This window comes from Gymnoscopelus braueri (genome assembly GCF_963280865.1).
Source record: "Gymnoscopelus braueri genome assembly, chromosome: 24".
In the NCBI taxonomy this organism is placed as follows: Eukaryota; Metazoa; Chordata; class Actinopteri; order Myctophiformes; family Myctophidae; genus Gymnoscopelus; species Gymnoscopelus braueri.
This window is the reverse complement of record NC_137626.1, coordinates 6605006-6631862: the sequence shown is the minus strand read 5'-3', so window position 1 is coordinate 6631862 and position 26857 is coordinate 6605006. Positions and strand designations below refer to the sequence as shown.

The 26857-nt window shown below is 43.0% G+C and overlaps 1 protein-coding gene across 3 annotated transcripts; it reads right to left on the bottom strand.

The window, feature by feature from the left end:
- Positions 1–6568: 6568 nt before the first annotated feature.
- LOC308080626 (uncharacterized protein) lies at positions 6569–22695 on the bottom strand. Of its 3 annotated transcripts, none has more exons than XR_013932711.1 (7): positions 22237–22695; positions 21007–21105; positions 13771–13865; positions 11202–11424; positions 10316–10475; positions 8053–8112; positions 6569–7902 (listed from the first exon to the last, which is right to left on the bottom strand). XR_013932711.1 is itself a non-coding variant. In XM_080422521.1 (4 exons), exons 2-4 carry the CDS (start codon positions 21074–21076, stop codon positions 11248–11250), a joined length of 342 nt encoding a protein of 113 aa, XP_080278647.1. In that variant the 5' UTR covers positions 21077–21105; positions 22237–22695; the 3' UTR covers positions 10953–11247. The 3 variants fall into 3 exon arrangements, 1 of the variants encoding a protein (XP_080278647.1); XR_013932712.1 differs by having other exon boundaries at positions 8053–8103; XM_080422521.1 differs by lacking the exons at positions 6569–7902; positions 8053–8112; positions 10316–10475 and having other exon boundaries at positions 10953–11424.
- Between the last annotated feature and the right edge of the window lie 4162 nt (positions 22696–26857).

Below are 26857 nucleotides of genomic sequence, written 5' to 3'. Positions count from 1 at the left end.
TGTGATTAGTAAAATAAACCACCTTAAAAGACATTTGGTTTGAGTAATGCCTTAGACTCACTCTCTCTCTCTACCCTTTCATTTGGGCTTAGTAACCGTTGTTTAACTCTGCACAAAGCAGAAAACTAGGTTGGCTATAAAAGTGAACAGTAATAAAACTACTGTAATCCCCGGAGGGGATTTCTTTAGGGTTTAAGCGTTAAATTACGCAGTAATTAAAGTCAAATTACCAAGTCATTAAACTACTAGATTTCTTTCGAGTTTAAGTGTTACGCAGTAATTAAAGAAATTACCAAGTCATTAAACTACTAGATCATCTTTCGAGTTTAAGTGTTACGCAGTAATTAAAGTAAAATTACATAGTAATTGAGTGTTACAGAGTAATTAAACAATTATGAACCCTTGGAGCCTATGTGATTCTAGAAAGGTATTAGGTCAGTCCTGTAAGTGGATCACATAATTGTATGATCCTGCCAATAGTCTGATGGTGAAAACCATGAGAGGCTGGATTTAATGTGTGTTATCTAGTGAGATAACATAGCATAAAAAGCTCCTATAGCCTTAGGAGGAAAGACGCACTGTCTCTTTAAGATGAGAAGTGAGTTGTAACGAAATAAAGTATCTATTAGACCTGGTTATGGGACAGGTTAAAATAGGTTAACAGCACTAACACTGGCGTAATGAACTAATGTTAGAGTGGAAATCAGCGCCGAAAAGAGTCGGTGTGGGACAAAAAGTCTCCAAAAGTCACAGCACAAAAGAGAAGGTCGAATCCACGGAGGCGAAAGGGGATACACGGAGCCGGCGGCCTAGCATGGCGCGAGGACCGAGGCATTGAATACCGTACGGGCCTACTGAGGAACCTTCCGGGAAAAAGACTCACTCAGGTTGCTATGAACGAAGCCCCACAGTTTGCGAAAACCGTGGAGAACAGAGACTGTAGCTTGTTAAACGCTGCGTGCTAACAATTCTATTGACTGAGCTAAGAATAAGGAGCTAGGAGGCAGGGGCTAGAAGCTAACCACAGGTTATGTAGCTAGGCTACCGTTAAAAGTTTGATTAGCGTACCAGAGGGGGTTTAGAAGCTAAAGCTATCCGACTTGAGAGCTACCATTAGCGTCACTAGCTTACAGTGCTAAGCTAACAATTCTATTGTCTGAGATACCGTTAGTGTAGCAAAGCTAGCGCGGGTTACTAAGGGGGTTATATTAGCACAGAAGAGGCTAGTTAGCTCAGGTAACAGCCACCGCTAGCTTACAGTGCTAAGCTAACTATTCTATTGTCTAGCATACAGTGCTAAGCTAACAGCCAATACTAACACACCTTGAGATGAGGAGTAGTTAGGTTTGGTTAATAATCTAATCATAGCAATGAGATGCTTGCTTTAAGCTGATTAAACAAACATTAAGAGAGTATTCATGGTTTAACTAGGCTTTATGAGTGACCAGACACTGCAATGTAGCTAAAGAATTAGACTAACAGACAGTGAATGTGAGGTTATCTTATCATTGGAAGTTAAAAAGCCATTGTATACTGATAAGGGGTGGGGGAGGTTACTACCAGTGTAATTCAATGTTTAACTAAACTTTATGATAGATCTAAAAGTATGAGTAACTAGATGATTAGTTTACAATAATAATGGGTCAATGGGAATCATTGTGGGTTAAACACTAGAATGTACATTGGTAGAGCAAAATATATCCTATCCAGTATTAATTAACAAAATTAACTAATGTAAGTAGACCATTAAAAGGCTTCTTGCGTGGAATGCTGATAGGGTGGGTGCTATTTTACAGGTTAAACACAGTGTTAATTAATTATTGTTGTTATATAGCTAAAGGCTGAACAATGCTACTTGCTAAAATAACTGACGATTGCTGTCAGAGCCTATTGAATTTAGACTAACTGAAAAAGCCTATACCTATAAGCCAAGAAGGCAAGGTAAAAGGGGGAAAATGGCAGATTTAGCTGATTTAGTGGAAAGGGTGTGGGAAGCGCAGTCAGACTTTGAGATGGCAGCAGAGTACACACTCTATATTGTTAGTTATCTATCAACAAATGAGATAGGTGCAGCGGGAAGGGAGCTAAAAGCCGATTTAGCTAGATTCCTTGAGATTGCTACTAGTTCTATCGCCATACTAGAAGAAGTTGGCAAGGATTCATCTGAGATCTGCAGGATACTGGATGCCTGTGTCCTAGAGTATATCGAGACATTGAAGCTGGTCTGGGTTGAGGTGGAGAGATCACTCCAGGATGAGAGAGGGTCCCACTTCACACAGCCCCCAGTGAGTGAACATCCCCCTGCTGTGAGGGAAGAGCCATTGTCTAACCCCACAGAGATAGCAGCAGAGCCGATCGTAACTGGAGAGGGGGTTGAAGAAACCAATCCTCCAGCAGCTGTAGGAGATACAGATAAGCCGGACGCTGCAGAGGGGGGCAGGGATGTCACACCTACGGATGGATCAGATGGGCCAGCAGTCCTCAGAGTGAAACCAGATGGCATCACTACTGCAAGGGACAACGCAGAGACCCCTTTCCACGCTGCTCCGAGGGAGGCAGGGACCCCTTTCCACGCTCCGAGGGAGGCAGAGACCCCTTTTCACGCTGCTCCGAGGGACCACGCGGAGGAGGAGGTCAATCCTGAGGAAGTAACTGCGGAGAACCAGTCACTGGAGATCGAGAGAGCAGCTTCGATGGACAACGCGGCGGAGGGATATCTCCTCATCACGACACGCAGGGAAGGCGCCGAGGAGGTCGTGACGGCCGGCGGAGAGGAGCCATCGGCGGTGGGGGAGGTGCCACTGGAGATCGCGAGAGAAGCGAGAGAAGCTGCAGGAGAGACCCCATTCCACGCTGCGATCGAGAGAGCAGCTGCAAAGGTGCCACTGGTGATCGATGGAGCTGGACCGGGAGACGAGACGCCTGCGGAGGCCGAGGGGGTGGTTCCAGAGGGAACCAACGTCGCAGATGAGCAGACCGCCAGGAAGGCAGCTTCAATGGACGTCGCCACGGCGGTGAAAGTCATCACCAATCCACTCGACGCAGAGGGGAGCCAGTCACTGGAGGTCGCTGAACCAGGAGAGAAGCCGGCGAGGGCGTCAGTAGACGCCGCTGCTGCGACGGACGTCGCCGCCAGCCCACTCAACACGGAGAAGAAGGGATCCGAGTCGCCTGGCAAGGGTGGCGTTCGCTCCAAGCGCCCGTCTACGAAAGGTGGCAGGCAGATGGCCCAAAGCAGACCAGTCAGGCCTGTCAAGGGTGGCGTTAGCTCCAAGCGCCCGTCTACGAAAGGTGGCAGGCAGATGGCCCAAAGCAGACCAGTCAGGCCTGTCAAGGGTGGCGTTAGCTCCAAGCGCCCGTCTACGAAAGGTGGCAGGCAGATGGCCCAAAGCAGACCAGTCAGGCCTGTCAAGGGTGGCGTTTGCTCCAAGCGCCCGTCTAAGAAAGGCGAGAGGGGACCAGCTACCAGCGGACCGGTGGCGTTCAAGAAGGGAGCCGCCGAAGGCAGACCAGTCGGGTCTGTCCGAAAACGGGGACTGGGCGCCAGACCAGCTCCCCCAAAACCCCTCAGAAAGAAGTCTGAGTGGGCAAATCTTGGCATCCGTGCGCCCGCTCGGGAAGAGAGGGGCAGGGTGCTACGTCAGGTCATTTCAGTTCTTACCGCCAGGATCCAGGCAAAGAGAATGCTTCGTCCTGGTGGGGCTGGAATAACTAGAAGAAAAAAGGTGAAGATTAAAGATACACTAACAATCCCTTCTCCACCCTCGAAGGAGGGGAAGAGGGCCACCAGGTGGAGCAAAGCCCCACGCTCTTTCTTGGCAGCGGCCGAGAAGAGCCCCCAGTTGGATGTTGCTAAAAAAGCAGTTCCACTGGTGGCTGGTGGTGCCAGCAAAGTGACGCTGGCGAACGAACTGACATTTGCACTGCCACCCTCAGAGTAAGGGGGCAGTGCAGATGGAAAGGTCCATGAGAAAGCGGCATGGCAGCTGTGACTGGCTAGACAAGGGTTTAGGCCTTTGCAATAGGCTTGACTAACAGGTCTATCCAGTTATTAGCTGTGGACAGTGGTACGCAGTGCGGACAATAAGCGAAAAAGATGCCAACGTGGTGTCTAAAAAATCGAAATGTCTTATTTGAGCGACTGTTTACTTAGGAATTTCGAGAAATATTGTGTAAATGAATGTATCATTTGTAGTGTTTACGATATTACCAGAAGAAATAACTTGCATAATGAAATGTATTAATTTACTGCCGACAATATGCCACTAAGTCAAAATGCAACAATAATTTGGAAGGTTCTTCCATGCAACAAAATTATTCTTAACTGATGTTAACTCATGATCTGAGTAATCAGGCCTTTTTGAATTGCTAATTTGTTGATTGTATAAAAAGCATTTTGGGATGTGGGCTAGAAGTTTAAATGCAGAGTGAAGTTTCTTAAAGGTAAGATTGTAGATCAGCCATTTTAAAATCTTTTAAACCCTTTAACCAAGTTACTATGTCAATTGTCATGGCAACATGCCCTAAATAGGACATTGACTTACTAGGGAAAAAAGTGGGAGAAGAAAAGTTTTCCAAAACAATTTGAATTACTAAAAAAGTTTAAAGATTACAAATTGAGAAAGTTAAGTTGAACTGTAAATTATTCCAAAATATGGGTTTAGAGCCACTTAAAGACAATGTGTGAAAATTGTGTTGAGAATGTAACCTGTATGAGTGTGGAATCAGAGCAGTTTACAGAGATGAAATCGAACTTTTCCGCCATACTTTCGCCAAATACTGACCTAAGCCATGATTTAAGAAGCCAAAAAAGCTCACAGTGAATGGTGGTAGTAGAGGTTGGTTGTGAGAGAACTGAACAGGGTTCAGTTATCACAGGTGGCAGGTGTGGAATAATCCATGATTATGAAAGATAACTGTGTATTATTATTGGTGCAACAGCAATGTGCTTTTATTGTCCTGCAGGAGTTAGCAAACATGTACTGTTTGAGTTGAGCCTAGTGGTACAGAGTGGGCAGAGGCAGGCTCCCTACTGTGCTCCTGAGCTTCAAAGACTTCTTGCATACCAGAGACAATAGGCCTTTGTGTGGAAGATAGGGAACAGGTCTCGCTATCAGGTGGTGGGTTTCTAAACAAAAGAGATAGCAACTCCGAGCGGGGGAGCTCTGAAGAGAGTGTGACAGGAAGCGGCAGGCAATCGCAAGGCTTTGTGGGTAAACAGAACTTCCGGTTGCTTGAACCTCCCTGAAGGAGGGCACTGTGTGAGAAGTTTATAAAGGAGCCTGTCTAGGAACAAACTTCAGATTCGATAAGTAACTGGCCATGGGTTGTCCCTCGAATATGGGTTCTTGAGTGACCCATTGATCATCTGGAAGAGAGTGGAAAGTCAATAGTAAGTAAAGCATTGTAAATGATTGTATGTTTGATGTGTTCATAATGGGATGAAGTCATATCTTAATACTGTGAATGTTCTGTGCTTGTTTTCTCTTACCAGGTTTTATTACCTAACTATTTACCTAAATGTATTGTATGTGTGATTAGTAAAATAAACCACCTTAAAAGACATTTGGTTTGAGTAATGCCTTAGACTCACTCTCTCTCTCTACCCTTTCATTTGGGCTTAGTAACCGTTGTTTAACTCTGCACAAAGCAGAAAACTAGGTTGGCTATAAAAGTGAACAAACATATTAATATAAACCATAATGTGTACAAAACTAAACAAAAAAAACATGAATTACACAACAATGATGATAGTGCTGTGAAACAGGAATATGAAGCTATCTATGAAATCTGCAAGTTTAATTTGCAACACAGTTTTATAGTACATGGGGTCCCTGCTTTATCTCTCTGTCAGCTAAGGGGTCCTTGGCTGAAAATGGTATAACGTTATAATAGTGATATATAATATCTCTATATACTTCTAAAATAGTCCACACGCCTTTGTGATATTTGCATACACAACTTTGGACACAAGGTGGCAGTGTTCACCATTTGTTTGCTTATAGCCATGCAGGATTGTTGCTGTCAATGCAAATGAACACATTTTATCTGGAGCAAATATCAGCTTAATGATTCTGTACAATATTCAACCCAACAGAATAGTGTTTGATTAATCTCTTGCTAATAACAATAGAGGTCCACTGCTCTTGAAAAGGACTATGACGTGAAAAGTATTGGAGCACATCTGATTATAAACATAATTAATTGGGTACAATTAGTTTTACCCATTTAAAAGTAATAAATGAAAATAAGTTCAAATTATTCAAAGTCCAGTTGTAGCCCAAAGTTAATGAGTCATTAAACCCATGATATGGCATGTCAATGATGTCATTCATTATGAGTCTATGTGTGGAAGCCTCTGATGGAAAGTACGTATGTATATAGAACATGTATTGAATGTTTAAGTGTACAATTAGTAAAACATAAAAAGTGGATAAAAGCAAACTCTGAATGATATTTACACCATGTATAATATTTAATTATTATCATTGTCCAGGGAACAATGTAGCATAGACACAAGCTTGACTTTTTACACACATATTTTCATAAATGATTTGAACTGTTGACACACAATAACCTATTGACACATTGAGGAGTAAGACATTACACCAGTGGTTCTCAAACTTTTCAGGCCGCGACCTCCCAGAATAATCCTATTTGAACTGGGGACCCCCCAAAATACTATTTGAACTGGGGACCCCGATGAAAAAAATCATATTTGAACTGGGGACCATCCACCCTGACAAGAACTTGGAATTGCAAGAGTTGAGGCATTACATTTAGTTTGACGTCATAAGATCTACAAGCTCACAGATCTACAAGCTTACGAGGCATTGTGAGCATTGTGAGCTTTGTAGATCGGCTTGTAGATCGGCTAGATATTTGGCCAATGTTTGACGATTTTATATAGTAGTTTGTTGATTACTTTTGACGCAGTAATGCCATGTTTTATTTGATTTTTTTAGAGGTATTCAATAAGTCTTAAAAGTCCTTAAATTGTCACTTTAGAAATGTGCAGATACCCTGTATACACTATACATACTGTATGTATATACTGTTGAGTGAGAAAACAATGTTGCACATTATGCAAAAATCATCATTTGGGGACCCCCTGGGGGTCCAGACCCACAGTTTGAGAAGCACTACATTTAGTATAACCAATCTCCACTGACTGACAGAGGGCTCTGTAGTAATATCAACAAGATAACAGGGCATACTGTATGGTTGTCTGCAGCAGGCTTATTAAAGAAATGCAATGAGCAGAACACAATGGATTGATTGATCATGATGGTGTAGTATAGTGTACACATCATTCTTACACATGCTTTATCTAGAAGAGAAAATCCATAATCAAATGAAGAAAACAACATTTTCAACTGAGTATCATCATCAGTATTCTTAACATGTCTACTATGTCTTACACAGCTCTGCTGTATCTCCATAGTTCTAATAAGGCCCTACCCCTGGATAGAGAGGTTGTGTGAACGTGGTTTGAACTGTGTGTAGGAGGGTCATTGTGTCAGAAACACCGTAGAAGGATAGAGTACCTGCCTTGTGGTCCAGGTACACCCCCAATCTGGAGGAACGAGGCCCTGACACTTTAGTCTGAACACTGTTGTGTATGAACCTGTAGTCTTTACCATAGTACTAAGCCAAATAAGGATTGTCTGCTGACGGCTTTATAACAGACTGCTATAGAAACCCCTCTACCACTCCACCCTACTTCCCAGTAACAACATTCAGACAGACCCTCTGTACACAACACCTGAGAGCTATTATTACATCTCTCTGCATGATCAGGGTAAGGTTGTTGATGTTGTGTATAAGTCACCTTCCTCTTGTCCTCTGACAGGGAGAGACCTGTGCTTATTGTGTTCATGTCCAGAGACAGAGGAGAGGAATCTGTGAGAACACACGACAAAAGAAAATTCAAACCTCATGAACCTTATTGTGTTTAGAGTTAGTCTCTCAGATCAAACTCATTAAAGCTTTAAATAACAACATATCAGATTGAAACTTCAACGTTCAGAACCTGCATCAACATGGACTCACATTGTAAAAAGTCCTTTCTGGTCTGAGTCTCCGCTGGATGTAAAACATCAACTGCACACACTGGAGACACAAGAAAACAGTAAACGTCATCATCACATCATACTGAAGAACGGATTGAAGTGTTTAAGGGTTTTGTCAAAAAGTTAAAGCTATTACAGCTCGATAGTGATCATTGCTATAGTGTTTGTTCAGTAACAGCTGTCTCCCCGTCTCTCCAGCGCTTTAGTAAACCAGAAAATAAATTTTCAGGTGGGTTACAAATTTCGTCCAAACAGGAGAGAGAACTTCTCAAGATCACTTGATAATAACAAAAATATAAATATAACATACACGTAAATGGTGCATTTATATACTGTAGCACGGTGTTTCTCAACAGGGTAGTACAGCCCCCTCAGGGGGCGTTCAGAGAACCTTTGGGGGCACTGGAAGCTATATGTTTTAAAGGGGAGTGCTGAGGTGCTGTTGGGGAGCGCCAGTTTAATATATTCAGGTTCACATTTTCTTCACTTGCTCCTAGACTCTCTCTCATTATTAACACTGCAGTCAAAAGAGGCGTGGTTTCTTAATTGTGTGTAGTTGCACGTTTTTTATTGGGATAATGATGGTAGTTATTTAGCTGAACAATAAGTTTTGGCCTTTATTTCGATAGAACAGTGAAGATTGACTAGCCCCGCGTAGCCAGACTATATCACTGCGTGGATATGAGTCATGGTGCTTCTATGAGGACGTTTTTTTTCTCCAAGGGGGCGGGATCAAAACAATGGCTCTGGACGCAATTGGTTAGACCTACAACCAACAACCAATTACAGTCTCCCGTATTTGAATACTGGTCCCTGATTGGACTTCAGGAGCAGGAAATTGATTCACAACAGAGCGGTGCCAGACCCAAATCGCAGAGGGCACTTTTTTTTGTGCGTGCCAAAACTCCATGTCATTTGGTAGCGGCGGACATCTTTGTGAGGCATAAACCAGGTTGACTTAAAGGGGTATTTCACTTTCAAAAAAACTTTTGGTTATTTTATCATCTACTCAGGCCTTTGTGAGCCCCCAGACAGTTTTTAAGTTGCTCGATTCAGTATTTAGATATTTGATATTCATTTTACCCTTCCTATACAAACCCATTGTAACTTCAAACTCCATTTTTAACATGTTAGATTCATCAAAAACACCCGTCCTTGGTTCTGGTGACTCACCCTGCCCCCCTAATACGCGAGGGGGCCGTGTTTTTTCAATTGCTTTTTTCATTTATTTTAAATACTTTTTTTGGAAAATTAAAAAAATAAAATGCAATAAAAAAAATTAATAAAATAAATGAAAAAAATAATCTGAAAAACACGGCCCCCTCACGCATTAGGAGGGCAGGGTGAGTCACCAGAACCAAGGACGGGTGTTTTCGACGAATCTAACATGGTTAAAATGGAGTTTGAAGTTACAATGGGTTTGTATAGGAAGGGGGCGTGTCTGATAAAATGAATATCAAATATATAAATTCTGAATCGAGCAACTTAAAAACTGTCTGGGGGGCTCACAAAACCCTGAGTAGATGATAAAATGACCAAACGTTTTTTTGAAAGTGAAATATCCCTTTAACATTGACCCCCACAAGTATGTCTGCAGCTACTATGCCACGCCCCCCCGTGGTGACGACACGTTGGCACGCACTATAGAGTATGTTGTATGCACCTTAACCACTCTGCCATCGGCGCCCCAAAATATACAGTACATTTCTTAGTGTTGAATGTAATTTGTACAGGTGGAAGCATATGTCTGGGAAGGCTACTAAAGCCTATACTCTGTAGTATGATGTTGTCGCTTGCCAAAAAGAACACATCTACACGTCAACAACTTGTCACGATGAGACACGTTGTTGGCTTGTAGATATGTGTTCTTTTCTGCAAGCGACACAATCATGCGATCAGTGCATTACATTGGCTGGTCAGAACATAATGCTGGTCACCATGCCAAAGAAGGGCAAATAATACACAAAGACTTACCAAGTCGAGCTGTGTACTGAACATTCAAAGTTTTGCTACCGCTGGCAACAGCATCTGAGCAATGTACAATAAATGCCCCCCACACCCAATTTTTATTGACAGTCTTCCGCCAATTTTAATTGAGTGTGGGGGCCCCCAATCTGACAGACAGCCAACCTGTGTACCATCAGTCTGCTCCATTCATATATCTCCAGTTGCCTTCTGACTTCATCAATCCATGTTTACTATGATGGCTGGTTAGAACAACAAGAAACGCATTTAAATCTCACCTCCCTTTGATATCGCTGGCCAAGTTGTCTTCAGGATGTTGTCTAGTTGGTCTCTCAGACCAGACACCACATCAATCACATCTGTGAAGGACCTCAGAGGACAGATGACCACACTGGGTGAGACTGGAGATCCACTGGAACTGGAGAGAGACTGGAAACTCTGGAGAGAGACAAGTAAACCAGATAGACAGGGATGGAAGATCAATAGATTAGTACATTGATCACAATTGGTGGAGTCGAGCTGATGTCCTTGTTGTTCAACCAGTTTATACACACACACAAAAAATCTAATGTCAACTAGAAAAAGTGCTCATCGAGACACAGGTCTCCGCCAGGTCAGGTAGGTTATTGTGGGCCAGCAATGTTTGGAATTCAGTCATTATAGTGGAATCTGTAGGATTCATAATAATAATACATTTTATTTGTAACACACTTTATATTTGTCAAACATCTCAAAGTGCTACAGTACAGTACATTGCATAAAAGTCAAGAAAAACGGACGGACAGACAGGGGGCCAAACAATAACATAGTCTCCACCACACCTCCGGCCTGGTGGAGACAAAAATATGAGACTGAATGAGTTTTTTTGACCTGTGTTTCATGTCACCAGCGCAGTTGTACTGTAGACACACTATGAGTACATTTCTCTGTTATAAATTATGTTGAATTGAATTTGTCTTTCAACAAGAATGACAGCTGGTGTCACATTTTAACATTATTACATTTATACGTTATTCTGGTCTGTAAAACTACTGGATAGTGGCAACACAAATGAATGTCATGTCATGCAATGTAATGTAAAATAATATGAGGTAATTGAATGAAATGTGACACAATGTCTCCTACATGAGTCAAAAGCAAACATTAAAATGCCATGTGTGGAACCTGAATGAAATTGATGATGTCATCAGTGTTGGACAGCTCCTCCAGGTCAGCATGTCTCCTCCATGTGGTCCTCCAGCTGCCTCAGGAGAGCCTCAGTCTGAGCCACTGCAGTCTGCTGCTGATCTCTGATCAGTTCTTTAAGCTCACTGCGTCTTCTCTCAATGGAGACCATCATCTCACTGAAGATCCTGTCACTGGCCTCCACTGCTGCTTCTGCAGAGCTCTGCTTAACACACACACACACACACACACACACACACACACACACACACACACACACACACACACACACACACACACACACACACACACACACACACACACACACACACACACACACACACACACACACACACACACACACACACACACACACACTATTGCTCTGGATGTGGCCAAATAAGCCCTGTTTGACTGCTTTTGATAAGAGAACTAGAAAAAGTGCTCCTCGGAGCACAGGTCTCCGCCAGGTCAGGTAGGTGAGTGTGGACCAGCAATGTTCTGAATTCGCCAATCAGGATGGAATGTGAAAAATCGGACGGATCCGTCTTGATCACTTGACTATAGAGATAATGTGTACCGGTTTGCGTGAGGAATCAAGTTTTGTAAAAATCGGCCTCCTGGTGGAGCTATAATAGGGCAATGTTGAAAGGGTGGCATTTGTTCCTCAACGTAGTGTGAATGTGCGTGCAAAGTTTCACGGCAATCGGACACTGCGTTAATGATTTGCGGCATTTAGTTCAAAACGGGCCATTCCTGCAAACTTTAGATGTCAATTGTAGCCAATCAGGATGGAATATGAAAAATCAAACAGATCCGTCTTGATCTCATGACTATAGAGATCATGTGTAACGATTTATGTTAAATTTGGATACAATCTTAAGGAGTAATATCCAAAAATGTGTTTTACATAAGTCGGCCTCCTGGTGGCGCTATAAAAGGCAGATGTGAAAAATGCAGGGCAAAGGTTTTTCCTTGACCTGTTGGGAGCGCGCATTGTAAACAGATCGGTGCAGTTACGGGTAAAAACACGAATCGGCCTGTTATAGCGCCACCATGAGGCTGATTTGAAAAATATTAAGTGGCATTTCTTCCTCGGCCTAGTGGGAATGTACGTGCAAAATTTCACGGAAATTGCATGCTGTGTTCATGATTTGAGGCATTTTGTTCAACACGGAGCACTTCTGCAAACTTTGGAAGCCATTTTGAGCCTATCAGGATGGAATATGAAAAATCTGAAAAACCCTTTTCGTTTAATGACTAGAGATACTGTGTACCGATTTGTGTGACGTTTGGACAAAATCTGTAGCAGTACAGTCAAAAAAATTGTTTTGCAAAAAGCGGCCTCCTGGTGGCGCTATAACAGGCCCATGTGAAAAATTTGGGGCAGAGGTTCTGAATTGGCATCCAGGGAGTGTGTGTGCACAGTTTTGCTGCGATCAAGCCAACGGTGTTGGAGATTAGCTGTTCACAGACGGACGGACACACGGACAAACGGACACACGGACACACACACGGACGGACGGACGGACGGACGGACAGGGGGCAAAACATACTCTCTCGCCATGCCTTTCGGCCTAGCGGAGACAATGATGAACTGATAGGGTCCTAACAAATATGGACGTAGGACACACGTCACTGGATATTTTTTTGTAATTATCTATTTTGAAAAAAAAAAAAAACTAACTAGAAAAAGTGCTCCTCGGAGCACAGGTCTCCGCCAGGTCAAGTACGTTATTGTGGCCTCCTGGTGGCGCTATAATAGGCCAATGTGAAAAGGGTGCCATTTGTTCAAGGGCTTTTCACTGCAATCGGACATTGCATTCATGATTTGAGGCATTTTGTTCCAAAAATGTATTTTGCAAAATTAGACCTGCTGGTGGCGCTATAACAGGCCAATGTGAAAAGGGTGGCATTTCTTCCTCGGCCTAATAGAAATGTGCATGTGAAATTTCACGGAAATCGCAAGCTGCGTTCATGATTTGAGGCATTTTGTTCAAAACGGACCAATCCTGCAAACTTTGGAAGCCAATCTTAGGCAATCAGGATGGAATATGGGAAATCGGATAAATCCGTGTTGATCACATGACTATAGAGATACTGTGTACCGATTTGTGTGATGTTTGGACAAAATCTGTAGGAGTAGTATCAATAAATGCTTTTTGCACATATTGGCCTCCTGGTGGCGCTATAACAGGTCAATCTGAAATCTGAAAAAATGCCAGAGGTTCTGAATTGGCATCCAGGGAGTGTGTGTGCACAGTTTCGCAGCGGCCGGGCCAACGGTGCCAGAGATTAGCTGCTAACGGACGGACAGGACGGACGGACGGACGGACACACGGACGGACGGACAGAGGGTAAAACATACTCTCTCGCCATGCCTTTCAGCCTGGCGGAGACAATTAGAAATAAATGAGAATATAGTCCATGAGTAAAACATTAAAAAAAGTAAATAAAATCCTCAGTGTGTGCGTGTTTGTGTGTGTGTGTGCGCGTGTGCGTGTGCGTGTGCGCGTGTGCGTGTGTGTGTGTGTGTGTGTGTGTGTGTGTGTGTCTGTCGTTGGCTCACTGTGTGTGCGATGGTGTTGGCGTATGTGTCAGCGATCCAGGACATCTCCCTCTCTCCCGTGCTCATGTCAGCGGCCGGGACGTCGATGCCGGGTCCTGGGTGAGGAGGAGGGGAGGGAGGGAGGAGAAGGAGGAGAAGGAGGAGAGGGAGGAGAAAGAGGAGGGGAGGGAGGAGGAGGAGAAGGAGGAGAGGGAGGAGAAGGAGTTGACGATATAGTAATCTCAAGGAAAGAAGAGGTTACCTATTTGACCAGTATTCTTCACAACGAACTGACGGGTGAAAAATGGTATAAAAAGTGATCAAGAAAGTCAATCAAAGAACAAGATTTTTGAGCAGGATTTCCTCTATTGTCAACAAAAGTGATTTCAAGACTCTAGCTGGAGCCCTCATTCAATGCCTTTTTATCATGCTTGAACCTCTTGGTTTTCCAGCATCTCAATGTCACTAAAAAGTAAGCTTCAGAACCTCCCAAAACAAACTGATACGACTACTTCTCTGCCTAAAGCACATGACCCACCTAATTCACACACACTTTGCTAGTTTGGGATGGCTCAGGGTAGAAGACAGGGTTAAGCAAATATCAACGCCTGGGCGTTGTGAGCTTGTAGATCGGCTATTTTCACGATTTTTGCTTCTTTCTTATATTATTTGATGATTTGGCCAATGTTTGACCAGTCCTTATAGCATAGTTTGTTGATTAATTTTGATGGAGTAATGGTCTTTTTCTTGAGGTTCTGACGGCTTCCCTGTGTTACTGTAGCTGATCTGAGTGAGCAGGAGGGGTTGAAGGGTTGGATCAGGCTTTGAAGATATGGGGGTGCCATACCTGTGGTTGCTTTGTAGGCCAACATCAGTGTTTTGTGTACTCTGTACAGGCAGTAACTGGGAGCCAATGGAGGGGGGGGGGGGAAAGGGGGAGACGTGAAAACTTTGTCTGGTTGAAGACCAATCTTATGTTGTTTTTTGAACTGTTTGGTTGCTACTATATATGTCTATGAAATTAATTCAAGGACCCCAACGGAAACAAGCCCACAAGGACTTTTTTGGCCGGACCTTTTAGACAAAAGCATTATAAATGTAACTGTGTTGTTTTATATTATTTTGCCTAATAAAAATGTCAATCAATCAAAGCGTACTGCTGCATTCTGGATCATTTGCTGGGGCTTAACCCATTTAGACCGGGAACGCATCTGTTTTTGGATTTCTTTGGGCTATTCAAAAATAGCAGATCTACAAGCTCATAGCACGGCACCGAGTGCCGCTATGAGCTTGTATATCTATTTTTGAAAAAACATTGTGAAAATGTGTGCAAATCTTTGAATATATATATATTTTAAAGCGGACATTTGTAACTCAAATCTTTGCTTCTGGAGGATTCTACAAATGTCTTCTAAATCCTAACAGTTTTTTGAAAACATTTATGTTGCTATAATATCAGTGGTCCTCAAACTTTTTTCATGTCAAGGACCCCCAAAATGTGGACCCCCATCTCAAAATGTGTTGTTCCAGGGACCCCCATGAGGCAAAGATTTGAGTAAAACATTTTCGCTTAAAAATAAATAAATATATATATTCAAAGATTTGCACACGTTTTCACGATTTTTCTAAATAAATGCAGATATACAAGCTCATAGCACGGCAGTCGGTGCCGGGCTATGAGCTTGTATATCTGCTATTTTTGAATAGCCAAAGAAATCTAAAATGACAGAGATGCGTTCCCGGTCTTAAAGGGTTAAGTGCACATGCCGGTAGGCCAGTAAGTAAGGAGTTAAAGTAGTCAAGTTTTGATATGACTGAGATCTGGATAAGGAGCTGGGCTGACTCCTGGGTGAGGAATGTTATAGAGTGTAAACCCACAGGATGGAGTGGCCGCTGCAAAGTGTGCCTTGAATGAGAGCTGACTGTCCAGGACATACATGGGCAACTGGCGGCCCGGGGGCCACATGCGGCCCCCACCTTCACTTAATGTGGCCCGCAGGATTCCAATTAAAAAATAGCAAAAAGATTATCAGAATTCCAATTCAAAAAGTAGCAAAAATAGCAGATCTACAAGCTCAAAACGCGTTGCACTGCGACGCGTCACACTGCGTTTTCAGCTTGTAGATCAGATATTTTCCACAAGTCTTGCACGACACTGTTGTGCAGCATAGTATAAGATAGGGCTGATGTCATTAATCAAAGAGAAAAAACATAATAGCTTCTCAATTAATTAATCATAAAATGAATCTGTCAGCCCTACAACAGCTTCCATCACTGCACATTGATGCTGCAAAGGTCTGATCACGTCTCATAGAAATGCAGGATACAACATATACCAACATACCGTGTTAAGCTGGCTCCAGACCAATCCAAATCGGCCCGATTTTGGGCCGAATTGGCTTCGGGAAGCGTCGGCCAGTCGGTTAGGGGTCCGTCGGGGGGTCCGTCGGGACCTTTTCGGCCGACCCAGAGGATTACAGGACACAACAACATACCATGTTACAGGACACAACAACATACCAATACCATGTATTAAACATGTTAACCATATCATTTTCAAACTATGTAACTATATCAATATTTCTATGATAAATTCAGACTGTGACACAGTAAGATTATCACAAGTTATTTCAAAGCAATGTATGTTCCAAATAGTTCTGAGTTTGGTTATTGTACCAGAATGTTCTGGGAAACAGGAAACAGTTCTGTAAGATAGATTGATTGTAATTCAATGGGCCAGGGTCCCATTTGGGTCCATTTTTTACTAGGTAGATATTTGTATATATATTTTGAATATTAGAAAGGTCTAACCAGGGACTGAGGTCGCAAATTAGCCTTGGCTATAAACCCCATATACAATGCAACGGTTTCATGTTTTATAACTTGTATTGTTTTTTGTATTGTCCCTGTCAAATAAACATATAAATAAAATAAAATAAAAAGGCTGACCTAAAATGGTGTACCTAATCATTGATTGAATATTTTATTGAATACTTTATTAACAGTTTGCAAATAGTAGAGTGGTACGATTAGCCACAAGTTTCCTAGGGTGTTGTGGGCATCACTTCCTGTCGATTTCATTGGATATCATTGGATTTCATTGGATCCAATCGACAGGAAGTGATGCCCACAACGCCCTAGGAAACTTGTGGATACAATGGTGCTAAAAGGATAACACTAAAAGCCCACTAATGAGCCAATCACAGTACAACAAATGTGTACTAATGAGGTGTCCCAACCCCACTTATAGGTGCGGCTACACCGCCCAAAAAATTAAACATGGTCCCAAAAGGGGTTAGTCATTTATATAGCTTAAGGGACCGTTCAATGGAGTTCAATGGACCGGTGGCGCGACATTGGGAGGTTTTCATTTGTTACTTTCAATGGTGTAACGTCACCTTCTCTTTCTATTATGGTATAAATGAATAACACCAAAATACATTTTAAGAGTGTACATATGGAACCAAATAGACCCGTAACATACAGTACATATATGACATAATTGTGCACATGTACATGCACACATAATTACAACATAACATGAATACTTTATTAGTCCAAGGTCTCCAGTTAAAATACCTCAAGGTAAAACTATTATATATATTTTTTTACATTTAACACTTAAAAATGTGTTGAGGTTTTAAAAAAAGAAAACAAAAGACCTGGGATATGTCTCCAAAAGACGAGTCCTAATGGAAACCTCTGTTGACAGGAGCAGTATAAATATCGATGATAGTTTTGCCTGTCTATCCAACTCCCTGACAACATACAGCTGTTTAATTTGATCCTCCCAGTGAAGTAATTTATAGTGGACATTATTTCCCTTGGTGTGAATGCACTGATGTCTTTTCAGAGCACTTACTGACTGAAACTCTTCTCACACTGTTAACATTGTGGCAAGAGTTTTTCTCCAGTGTGGACACGATGGTGTCTCTTCAGGTCAAATGCCTGAATGAAACTCTTGTTACAATGTTTACACTGGAAAGGTTTTTCTCCAGTATGGATACGCTGGTGTCTCTTCAGGTCAGATGACTTACTGAAACTCTTGTCACAATGTTCACAGTGGAAAGGTTTGTCTCCAGTGTGGATACGCTGGTGTATCTTCAGGTCAGATGACTGACTGAAACTCTTGATGCAATGTTTACAGTGAAAAGGTTTTTCTCCAGTGTGGACACGCTGGTGTGTCTTCAGGGAAAATGACACACTGAAACACTTGTTGCAAAGTTTACACTGGAAAGGTTTTTCTCCAGTGTGGACACGATGGTGTTTCTTCAGGTCAGATGACTTACTGAAACTCTTGTCACAATGTTCACAGTGGAAAGGTTTGTCTCCAGTGTGGATACGCTGGTGTATCTTCAGGTCAGATGACTTACTGAAACTCTTGTCACAATGTTCACAGTGGAAAGGTTTTTCTCCAGTGTGGACACGCTGGTGTATCTTCAGGTCAGATGACTTACTGAAACTCTTGTTACAATGTTTACAATGGAAAGGTTTCTCTCCAGTGTGGATACGCTGGTGTATCTTCAGGGAACCTGACTCACTGAAACACTTGCTACAATGTTCACACTGGAAAGGTTTTTCTCCAGTGTGAACACGCTGGTGTGTCTTCAGGGAACCTGACTCACTGAAACACTTTTTACAATGTTCACACTGGAAAGGTTTTTCTCCAGTGTGGACACGCTGGTGTTTTTTCAGGTCATGGGACTGACTGAAACTCTTGCCACAATCTTCACACTGGAAAGGTTTTTCTCCAGTATGGACACCTCCACTTGTCTCCCCCCAATCATCGCTGTCTTCAGTGACTTCAGTGTCAGATTCAAGCTCAACTTCAACTTCAGAGCAGTGTGAAGAGATGTCTTCATCATCTTCACTTTTCACTGCTAGTAATGTCAACATTGACCCAACAGGCTCCTCTGGTCTTTGAAGTAGCTCCTCCTGTTCCTTTTTAATCTGTGGAGGCTCTGGTTCCTCCTGGAGCAGACTGGGGCTCCTCTCCTGTTCAGGAGAAACCTCCTCTTTACACGCAACCATGTGCAGGATGGCTAGGAGCAAGCAGAAAAATAATATCATAGTCAAAACTGGATTCATAAAATGTAAATCTATTTTGCTATCTTCCATGTTCCATGTAAAGAGCTATTGCCTACAAAACCTGACTAAACAGTTACTAAATAGGAACAAAAAAGGTTTTCAAATAAGTACTGCTTAACTCCCAAATGGTTTGGACTGCAGACTGACTGATTGATTGAATATTTCATTGGACAGAAATGTAAAAACAGAGTACAGTCAAACACTTTGTCTAAAAGGATAACACCAAACAAGTCTGTGCGGTCTTGTTTCCATTGGGGTCCTGGGTATTCAAATCATCAACATATAAAAAATAGCACCAAACATTCAATATCATCGGAAATATAAAACACTACATGTACAGAGTAGGGAAATAAAGTGGCGGAGGGGAATGGAGGTAAAGATAGGGGGGGGGGTCGCCTGTCAAAGGGAGAAGTGATAAATACCTCCCCCTTTAGCCTCCAGAAAGGTGAATTTTCAGGGTTGTTTGAAAGGAAGCCAGTGAAATACTTTCGAGTCCTGAGAGCACTTTTGTAGACAAAAGAGGAAATTCTGCCCAACAATCTTCTTTGATTTACTCTTTTGATCACCTTTGTTGCCATGCTTTCACCTGTCAGGGTGAAAGCATGTGGGTGAAAGCACAATATGATCAACACGTATCGACATATAAAGGTCTTCATCAGGGTCTGTTTTTGGGGCTGATTTCACAAACCACTGTACCGACTAGCGCCAAATCTCAATTTGTGCATGCTGCCAACAGGCAGTATTTTTTTTAATTGAATATAATGTGCTGCAAGTCATGGTCATGTTTCAGTTTCGGTTTCAGCCGGGTCATTCCAAAGACGATAAAAATGGGACCCATTGTCTCCCTGCCTTAGCCTGTCTGTCAATCACAGGGCCCTGTCGGTGATGACTCTCGTGGCTCCAGTTCGCTTGAGACGGCGCGCCTCCGTCGCGGCCCAAAACTATACTTTATACAAAACACCTACTGAGCCCCGTGGGTAGGTCATTATCTCACCAACTTCGACCAATCAATAGTCTGATTAAACGTGATAATGTCCCATTCAGTGCATTGACAGCATCCGGAATGGGTGGCAGGGTCGACTCTATACTCTATACTTGGTCCTCTCTTTTTTCCCCTCTAAACCAAATATTTTGTGATGCATTGTGAGCTTGTAGATCAGCTATTAGCAGAACCCTAGCATAGGGATTCTAGGGTTCAAGTGGTTAAACTTCAAATAAAAGCTAATAAAAAGCCTGCTTATCCCATTTAGACCTGAGGCCCATTCTAAAAACACCTTCTAAATCCTGACCTAAGTTTTCTGAAAATCTTCAAATATTTATTCAGAAATTACAACAAATGTATGTTGCTATATACTGTACATAGCAACAAGAACCCCGAAAGGGGTTCCTGTCCTTAATATTATTAGTATTTAATTTGCGCAAATCATGACTAAATCATTTAGAATTATTTTCCGAAAAATAAAACAAAATCGTCCTACTTGGACCCAGGTTCTTTACTGTAGTGTTACTTTCTACAGCCAGGTTACCAAGTCTACTTATTATTGATTCTCTCTGCTCACTAAAACCAATTATGAGAACTCCAGTTTTATCCTCATTTAGCTTAAGAAAGTTGGAAGAAGCTGCATTCAGTCATAGTTGGCACTGTGTGCAGTGGAAAAGGCCACATAACCAGAAACAATCATCCAGACTATGGATGTTTATAACTGACCAATTTATAAAGAAAACAATCCACTGTTCTGGCATTTTTCTTTGAATGTGTTTCAATATTTATTTTTTATAACCACTATTACCTTTATATCCTATTCCATTTTTATTGTATCTAATTCCACACAGTGGAAGCAAAAATAATTCTGCTGCCAAAGTATAGTGCAACTAGCAACTGTATTGTATGTGTCCCAGTAGTGGCAGCGGTGGCCTAGTGGTTAGAGGGGCGGCCTTGATACCGGAAGGTCCCTAGTTCGATTCCCCAATTCATCACATCAATCATGAATCACCGCTGAATAGCCCTTGAGCAAGGCTTCCATGCAGGGCCTGGCTGTAAATAAGTGTTAACTTAGTCCAACACCCTGGGTAAACAACAAACTTTGCTTTGCTTTGCTTTGTGTATGTGACAATAAACACCTTGAAGCTAGAAAAGAGGAAGTAAGAGAGACAGTGAATGAAACGTACTGAGGTCTGGCTGGTCTTCAGGTTCCTCCTGTTTCATTGAAACGGGTCTGGCTGGGTCTGGAGAGTTCATCTGCTCCTGCTGTCTGGACTTCACAGAGTCTGGAATGAAACAATTAAAATCCCAGAGTAGTTTAGGATTCATTAAGAGGAGAAACTCCTCTTATACTCAACTTCAACAATAACATACAGCAACTTAAGGAAGGAGTAGCCCCTACGGAACCTCTCCCTCCGCTAAGTTGCTCCGAGATGAGGTCCCTCGTCGGTTCCTGCCGTTTGTGGTCGACATTGTCGCACATTTTCCACTTTACATGTTTCTTACCCCTTTCTGCACATCGTATCCAAAAAGCAAAGCATTTGCGCCACTCTCTCAGATGTATTAAGTTCTAGCGGAACATAACAGCTTCCAAAGAGTTGAAGAAAGTATTTAATTTGCCTCGGTTTTCATCCGGTTACATGTTTTTAAGACATTGCGCAAGAGTATCCGTAGAGATAACATTACTGATTACCCTACTGGTCAAATGTTGAATTGCATCTTCTAATGCAAAATATTATGGAACCGGATGAAAACCGAGGCAAATTAAATACTTTCTTCAACTCGTTGGAAGCTGTTATGTTCCGCTAGAACTTAAAACATCTGAGAGAGTGGCGCAAATGCTTTGCTTTTTATGTGCAGAAAGAGGTAAGAAACATGTAAAGTGGAAAATGTGCCACAATGTCGACCGCAAACGGCAGGAACCGACGAGGGACCTCATCTCGGAGCTACTTAGCGGAGGGAGAGGTTCCGTAGGGGCTAAAGGAAGGAGTAACTTATTGTGTTAATAACTTGTCAATTGGGTCAGTTACTTTTTCATAGAACACTTCAATGATAATTCATAACCTTTTACATTTCAAGTTGCTCAGGATGAAAGTTTTTTTTTTGCAGTCTTGAATATTATATGGAAAATATAATTAATATCTTAATGAAATCCTCTCTCTGATAGAACATGTAATTATCTCTTAATGGTAATTTTTTCTATTTTTTTGGAAAAATACTAAATGATTTAATGATTTGTGCAAATGGAATAAAATAAAATAATATATATATATATATATATACATACATATACATACACACACACACACACACACACACACACACACACACACACACACACACACACACACACACACACACACACACACACACACACACATTTATGTGGCCCAAAAGCTCAAATCAAAGTGTGGAACCTTTAGTTAAAGTTCCTGGACGTCCCTCAGTTCTCCAACCGTCACAGGGTCAGGTTTTACCAGCAGGTTAACAGTCACTGTCTTCTCAATCTCATCCCACGTTGCCAGAGGAACTTTTAGTGAAGCTGCTTGACCAAATCTTTACCTGGGTTGTTCTGTGTGTGTCTTCAGGTTGAAAACGGCAGAATGTCCCTTTAAAACGTCCAACTAGGTTAATTTAAACTCTGGGCTGTACTTGAAGCTAGCTTAGAATTAGCATTAGCATTAGCCCACCATAACAACAAAGCAAAGTCTTTGAACGTCGTGTGTAAATTCCTCTCGTTTCACAACGTGCCAGCCTGTCACTCTTTACACAGACTGTCGCACAAAGACACACTCAGACAGAAGTTACACAAAGGTTTGTTCACTGCAAACTTATATTACAACACAGACTTTCTCTGTATCAGTTCGTTCACTCTCTGCTCTGTTTACATGGCTCTAATGGATGTGTTTCAACCCGGACGAGAGAGCGGCACGGACACGGTCCCCGGCCGTGCCTCTTTCTCGTCCGGGTCGAAACACACACTATTCCCGTGGTTCACATGACGCTAGTCTGTCACAAGCGTCACGGAACCACTTGTTCCTGGTTTGCGATTGTTTTACATTTACAACTGCTACATCTACACAAACGTTCATATTTAAAATATAAAGTGCTGACTCCCATGCCACGGATATAACAAGTTGAGGCGTAAAGGTCTAAGTACCTGTATATTCCGTATTGTTCAATAAAAAGCTTTTTAATCCGATCGCCAGCCATTTTCTTGGAATTTTCTACGATGCTTTAAAAAATGCGCCCCTATCGGTTGGGAGGTGTACTGCACTCTGATACATCACAAAAATAAAATAGAAAATGGCCGCTGATCGGATTAAAATGCTTTTTATTAAACAATCCGGAAGATACGGGTACTTAAATCAGGGCGCCTCAACTTGTAACATCCGTGGTCATAGGGTAAAGCACTTTATATTTGAAATATGAACGTTTATGTACATGTGGCAGTTGTAAATGTAAAAACAATTGCAAACCAGGAATAATAGTGGTTCCATGACTGTCATGGTATGACAGTCATGTTTCAGGAAAAACTATTCCCGCAGAGTTCCCGCAGAAGCCTCATAAATGAATTAATAATGTTCCATGAATTTCAAAGTTTATTCTTAAACAGAAATACGTTTTAAAGGTTTTACAAATAGATGAAACACAACGTGAATGAGTTCATCTTCTGCTGTGTTTCAGTGGTTGAGCTGCTAACAAACGTCCTCCTGCTGCTTAACTACGACACTGTTTAGAAACGACTTGTTTTAGTTGTCTTTGTATTTTAAAGTGTCAACAGTCAGTCAACACACCAGTCTGTCTAGACGCCAGTTGGCGTGTTGCTGCCCCCCACTGTTGGTCTCGGGTACTGTCCATTGTTTATATACAGTAACAGTACTATGTGACCTTCCTGACCGTAGAGACCAGAACATCCATCTAGGAGTGCAACAGTTAATCCAACTAAATCAATTTAAATGATTACATTTTTTATTTTGGGCATGTCATTACAGGTAAAAAATATTGAAAATAGCAGATCTACAAGCTCACAACGCGTCACGGTGCGATGCGTTTTGAGCTTGTAGATCAGATATTTTCCACAAGTCTTGCACAACACTAGTGTGCAGCATAGTATAAGATGATGATGTCATTTATCAAAGAGAAAAAACACAATAGCTTCTCAATTAATTAATCAGAAAATTAATCTACAGTCAGCCCTACAACAGCTTCCATCACTGCACGTTGATACTGCACAGGTCTGATCACGTCTCATAGAAATGCAGGATACAACATATACCAACATACCACACTGAAAAAAATAAGTCGTTGGATCTATGTGATTGAATAGATGACATTGGTTGCACATTAATCGTTTGCTTTGGCAGCACTCAATCCAGTTGTCTAGGTTAAACACATCAATATTAACTTCACCTAATGTAATTGAACAAAGTTATTCATACATGTTTCAATCACGTTCTGGCAACATGATTCAGTCATGTTATTTTAACATCATTCCATTGATTTATAAATGTTTCAATCACGTTCTGGTAACATGATTCAGTCATGTTCTGGCAACATGATTCAGTCATGTTCTGGCTACATGTTTAAGTCTTTGTAAAACTATTCCGTGTACTGCATGAGTCAAGGATCAGACGTAGGTAATACTTGCTGGTTTATTCACAGACCGAGACAATAGGTGCATGTAGTCAACAGGTAACGTTGTACTGAATGAATGAGATGCATGCCGGTTCCTCATACGCCCACCGGGCTACGGCGGCCTCACTTGGACAAACATAATCATTTACCAATGATCTACATCCCTTTCCTTTAGCTTGCTCTTCTCAATGAAACAATGAATAATGTTCAAACACAACATAGCATGCACAGACTTTCTTAGAAGCTTTCTTAGCATGAACATTCAAAAGATCAATAAACATTTGTTGTATTCCTTTTTTTAATTTCCTTTTTGGAATAGTTCTGTCCGTAGGGCTACGTAAGCCAGTCCATTCGCACGCGGGCATGCGGCGTGTGTGTGTGTAGTGCGCGTGTGTGTGTGTGTGTGTGTGTGTGTGTGTGTGTGTGTGTGTGTGTGTGTGTGTGTGTGTGTGTGTGTGTGTGTGTGTGTGTGTGTGTGAGTCTCACTGCATGTAGTTGGGGTTTGGTTTGCAGACGCGGCCAGAGCGCGTTGTGTATGCATCACAGTCCCCAGTGGGTGGGTGTGCCATCGGTATCGGGCGGGGCGGGCGGAGAGGGGATGTGTGTTGTGACTGCATGTCGAATGGCTCTGGTGTTTGTGGTGGTGTAGGTGGGAGACTGACTGTTATGGGGGGGCCGGCAAAGTGGGTGTCTGGGTCGTCTGCGTGGAGCTGTGGTGGTGGTGGCTCCGCGACAGGAAGGATGTGGCGGCGGTTCCTCCTGTACGACCCTCCGTTGGATTGGATGACGTAGGAGCGTGGCTCTCTGGCGATCTCTCTCACGGTCCCAAGCCGGTTGTATCCCTTAGCGGTCTGCATGCGGACCACTTGTCCCTCTGCTAATGGGTGCAGTGGGCCACTGGACTTGTCGTAGTGGTGCTTTAACACAAGTCTTTTGTCGAGGAGACGGGTGCTGATGCTGCGGGTGTCCCTCGGCGCCGGTTCCAGTAGTTTGTTGCACACAGGGATGGCTGCACGAGTCTGTCGTGACATCAGACGGTCAGCAGGGGAGCCGAGCGTCGGATCACGGGGGATGTTTCTGAGGTTCAGGAGATTGAGAAAAGCGTCGGTCCCATCTCTGTAGGACTTCTCCAGTAGCTGTTTGGCACTGCGGACTGCTCTTTCAGCAAGCCCGTTTGACTGGGGGAATTCAGGGCTGCTGGTGGCATGAACAAAATCCCATTGTTTGGCAAAATCCTATATTGTCGGGCATTGTCAGAGAACAGGGTGTGTGGTGCGCCGTGAACTGAGAAGTGCCTCTTCAGTTTGGAGATCACCATTGATGATGTTATGTCAGGGAGGAGGTCAATTTCGAACCAGCCAGAGTATGAATCCACAAGGACTTGGTAGTGTTTACCATGCCAGTCGAAGATATCTGTGGCCACTGTGGACCATGGGAGGTCAGGGACTTGGTGGAGCAGAAGGGGCTCTTTCTGCTGGTGAGGCCTGGTGCTGTTGCACACCGCACAGGAGACCAGCTGTTCCGTGATGTCTTTCGACATTGATGGCCAAAACACCACGCCTCTAGCCCTGCGCTTGGTTGCGTCAACACCTGGGTGGCCATTGTGCACAATGCTGATGTACTCCTTGTGGAGAGACTGGGGGATGACCGCCTTGTGGCCCTTCATAATAATTCCGTCCTCTTCAGTCAGTTCATCTCTGTAGGGGAAGAAAACGCTGGTGGCAGGCTGAAGCTGGCTCTGCCTGTCCGGCCACCCTCGGAGGATAACTGCACCGAGGGCCTGCAGCACCTCGTCTTTCGCTGTGTGTTGCCTGAGTTCCTCCAGGCGGGTTGTGGAGATGTAACTGACCGACATGACGTCGAAAGTGTCGTGGTCTTTAGGGACCTGGGGAGAGTGTGGGTGTGGAGCTCTGGACAGGGTGTCCGCCAAGTACATGAGTTTGCCCTTCTTGTACACAAGGCCAATGTCATAGCTTTGCAACTGAAGCAACATTCTCTGAAGACGGGCGGGGGCGGTGTGAATGGGTTTCTTCAGTATAGTTACCAGGGGCTGGTGGTCGGTCTCCACGACCGTGGGCTTCCCATACACGTAGTCCTTGAACTTCGTGCAGGCGAACACGACAGCAAGAAGCTCCTTCTCTATTTGAGCGTACCGTGTTTCGGTGTCTGTGAGGGTACGGGATGCAAACGCCACTGGCCTGCCGTTTTGCAAGCATGCCGCTCCCAGGCCATAGCAGGACGCATCGCAGGTGAGTGTGACAGGCTCCTTGACGTCGTAGTATGCCAGCACCGCTGGGCTGGACAGGCATGACTTGAGCTGGTCGAATGCAGCCTGATGCTGCTGGAACCAGCACCACGCAGTGTCCTTGTGGGTCAGCTTTCGCAGTGGTGCTGCGATGT

Bases quoted from the DNA above. Each gene is read 5' to 3' on its own strand.
- LOC308080626 (XM_080422521.1), bottom strand. From the start codon at position 21,076: ATGAACTCTCCAGACCCAGCCAGACCCGTTTCAATGAAACAGGAGGAA. The intron at 13,866-21,006 runs GTACGTTTCATT...CTCCTCACCCAG, and splicing joins TGAAGACCAGCCAGACCTCA to GACCCGGCATCGACGTCCCG. The intron at 11,425-13,770 runs GTGAGCCAACGA...TGTGTTAAGCAG, and splicing joins CCAACACCATCGCACACACA to AGCTCTGCAGAAGCAGCAGT.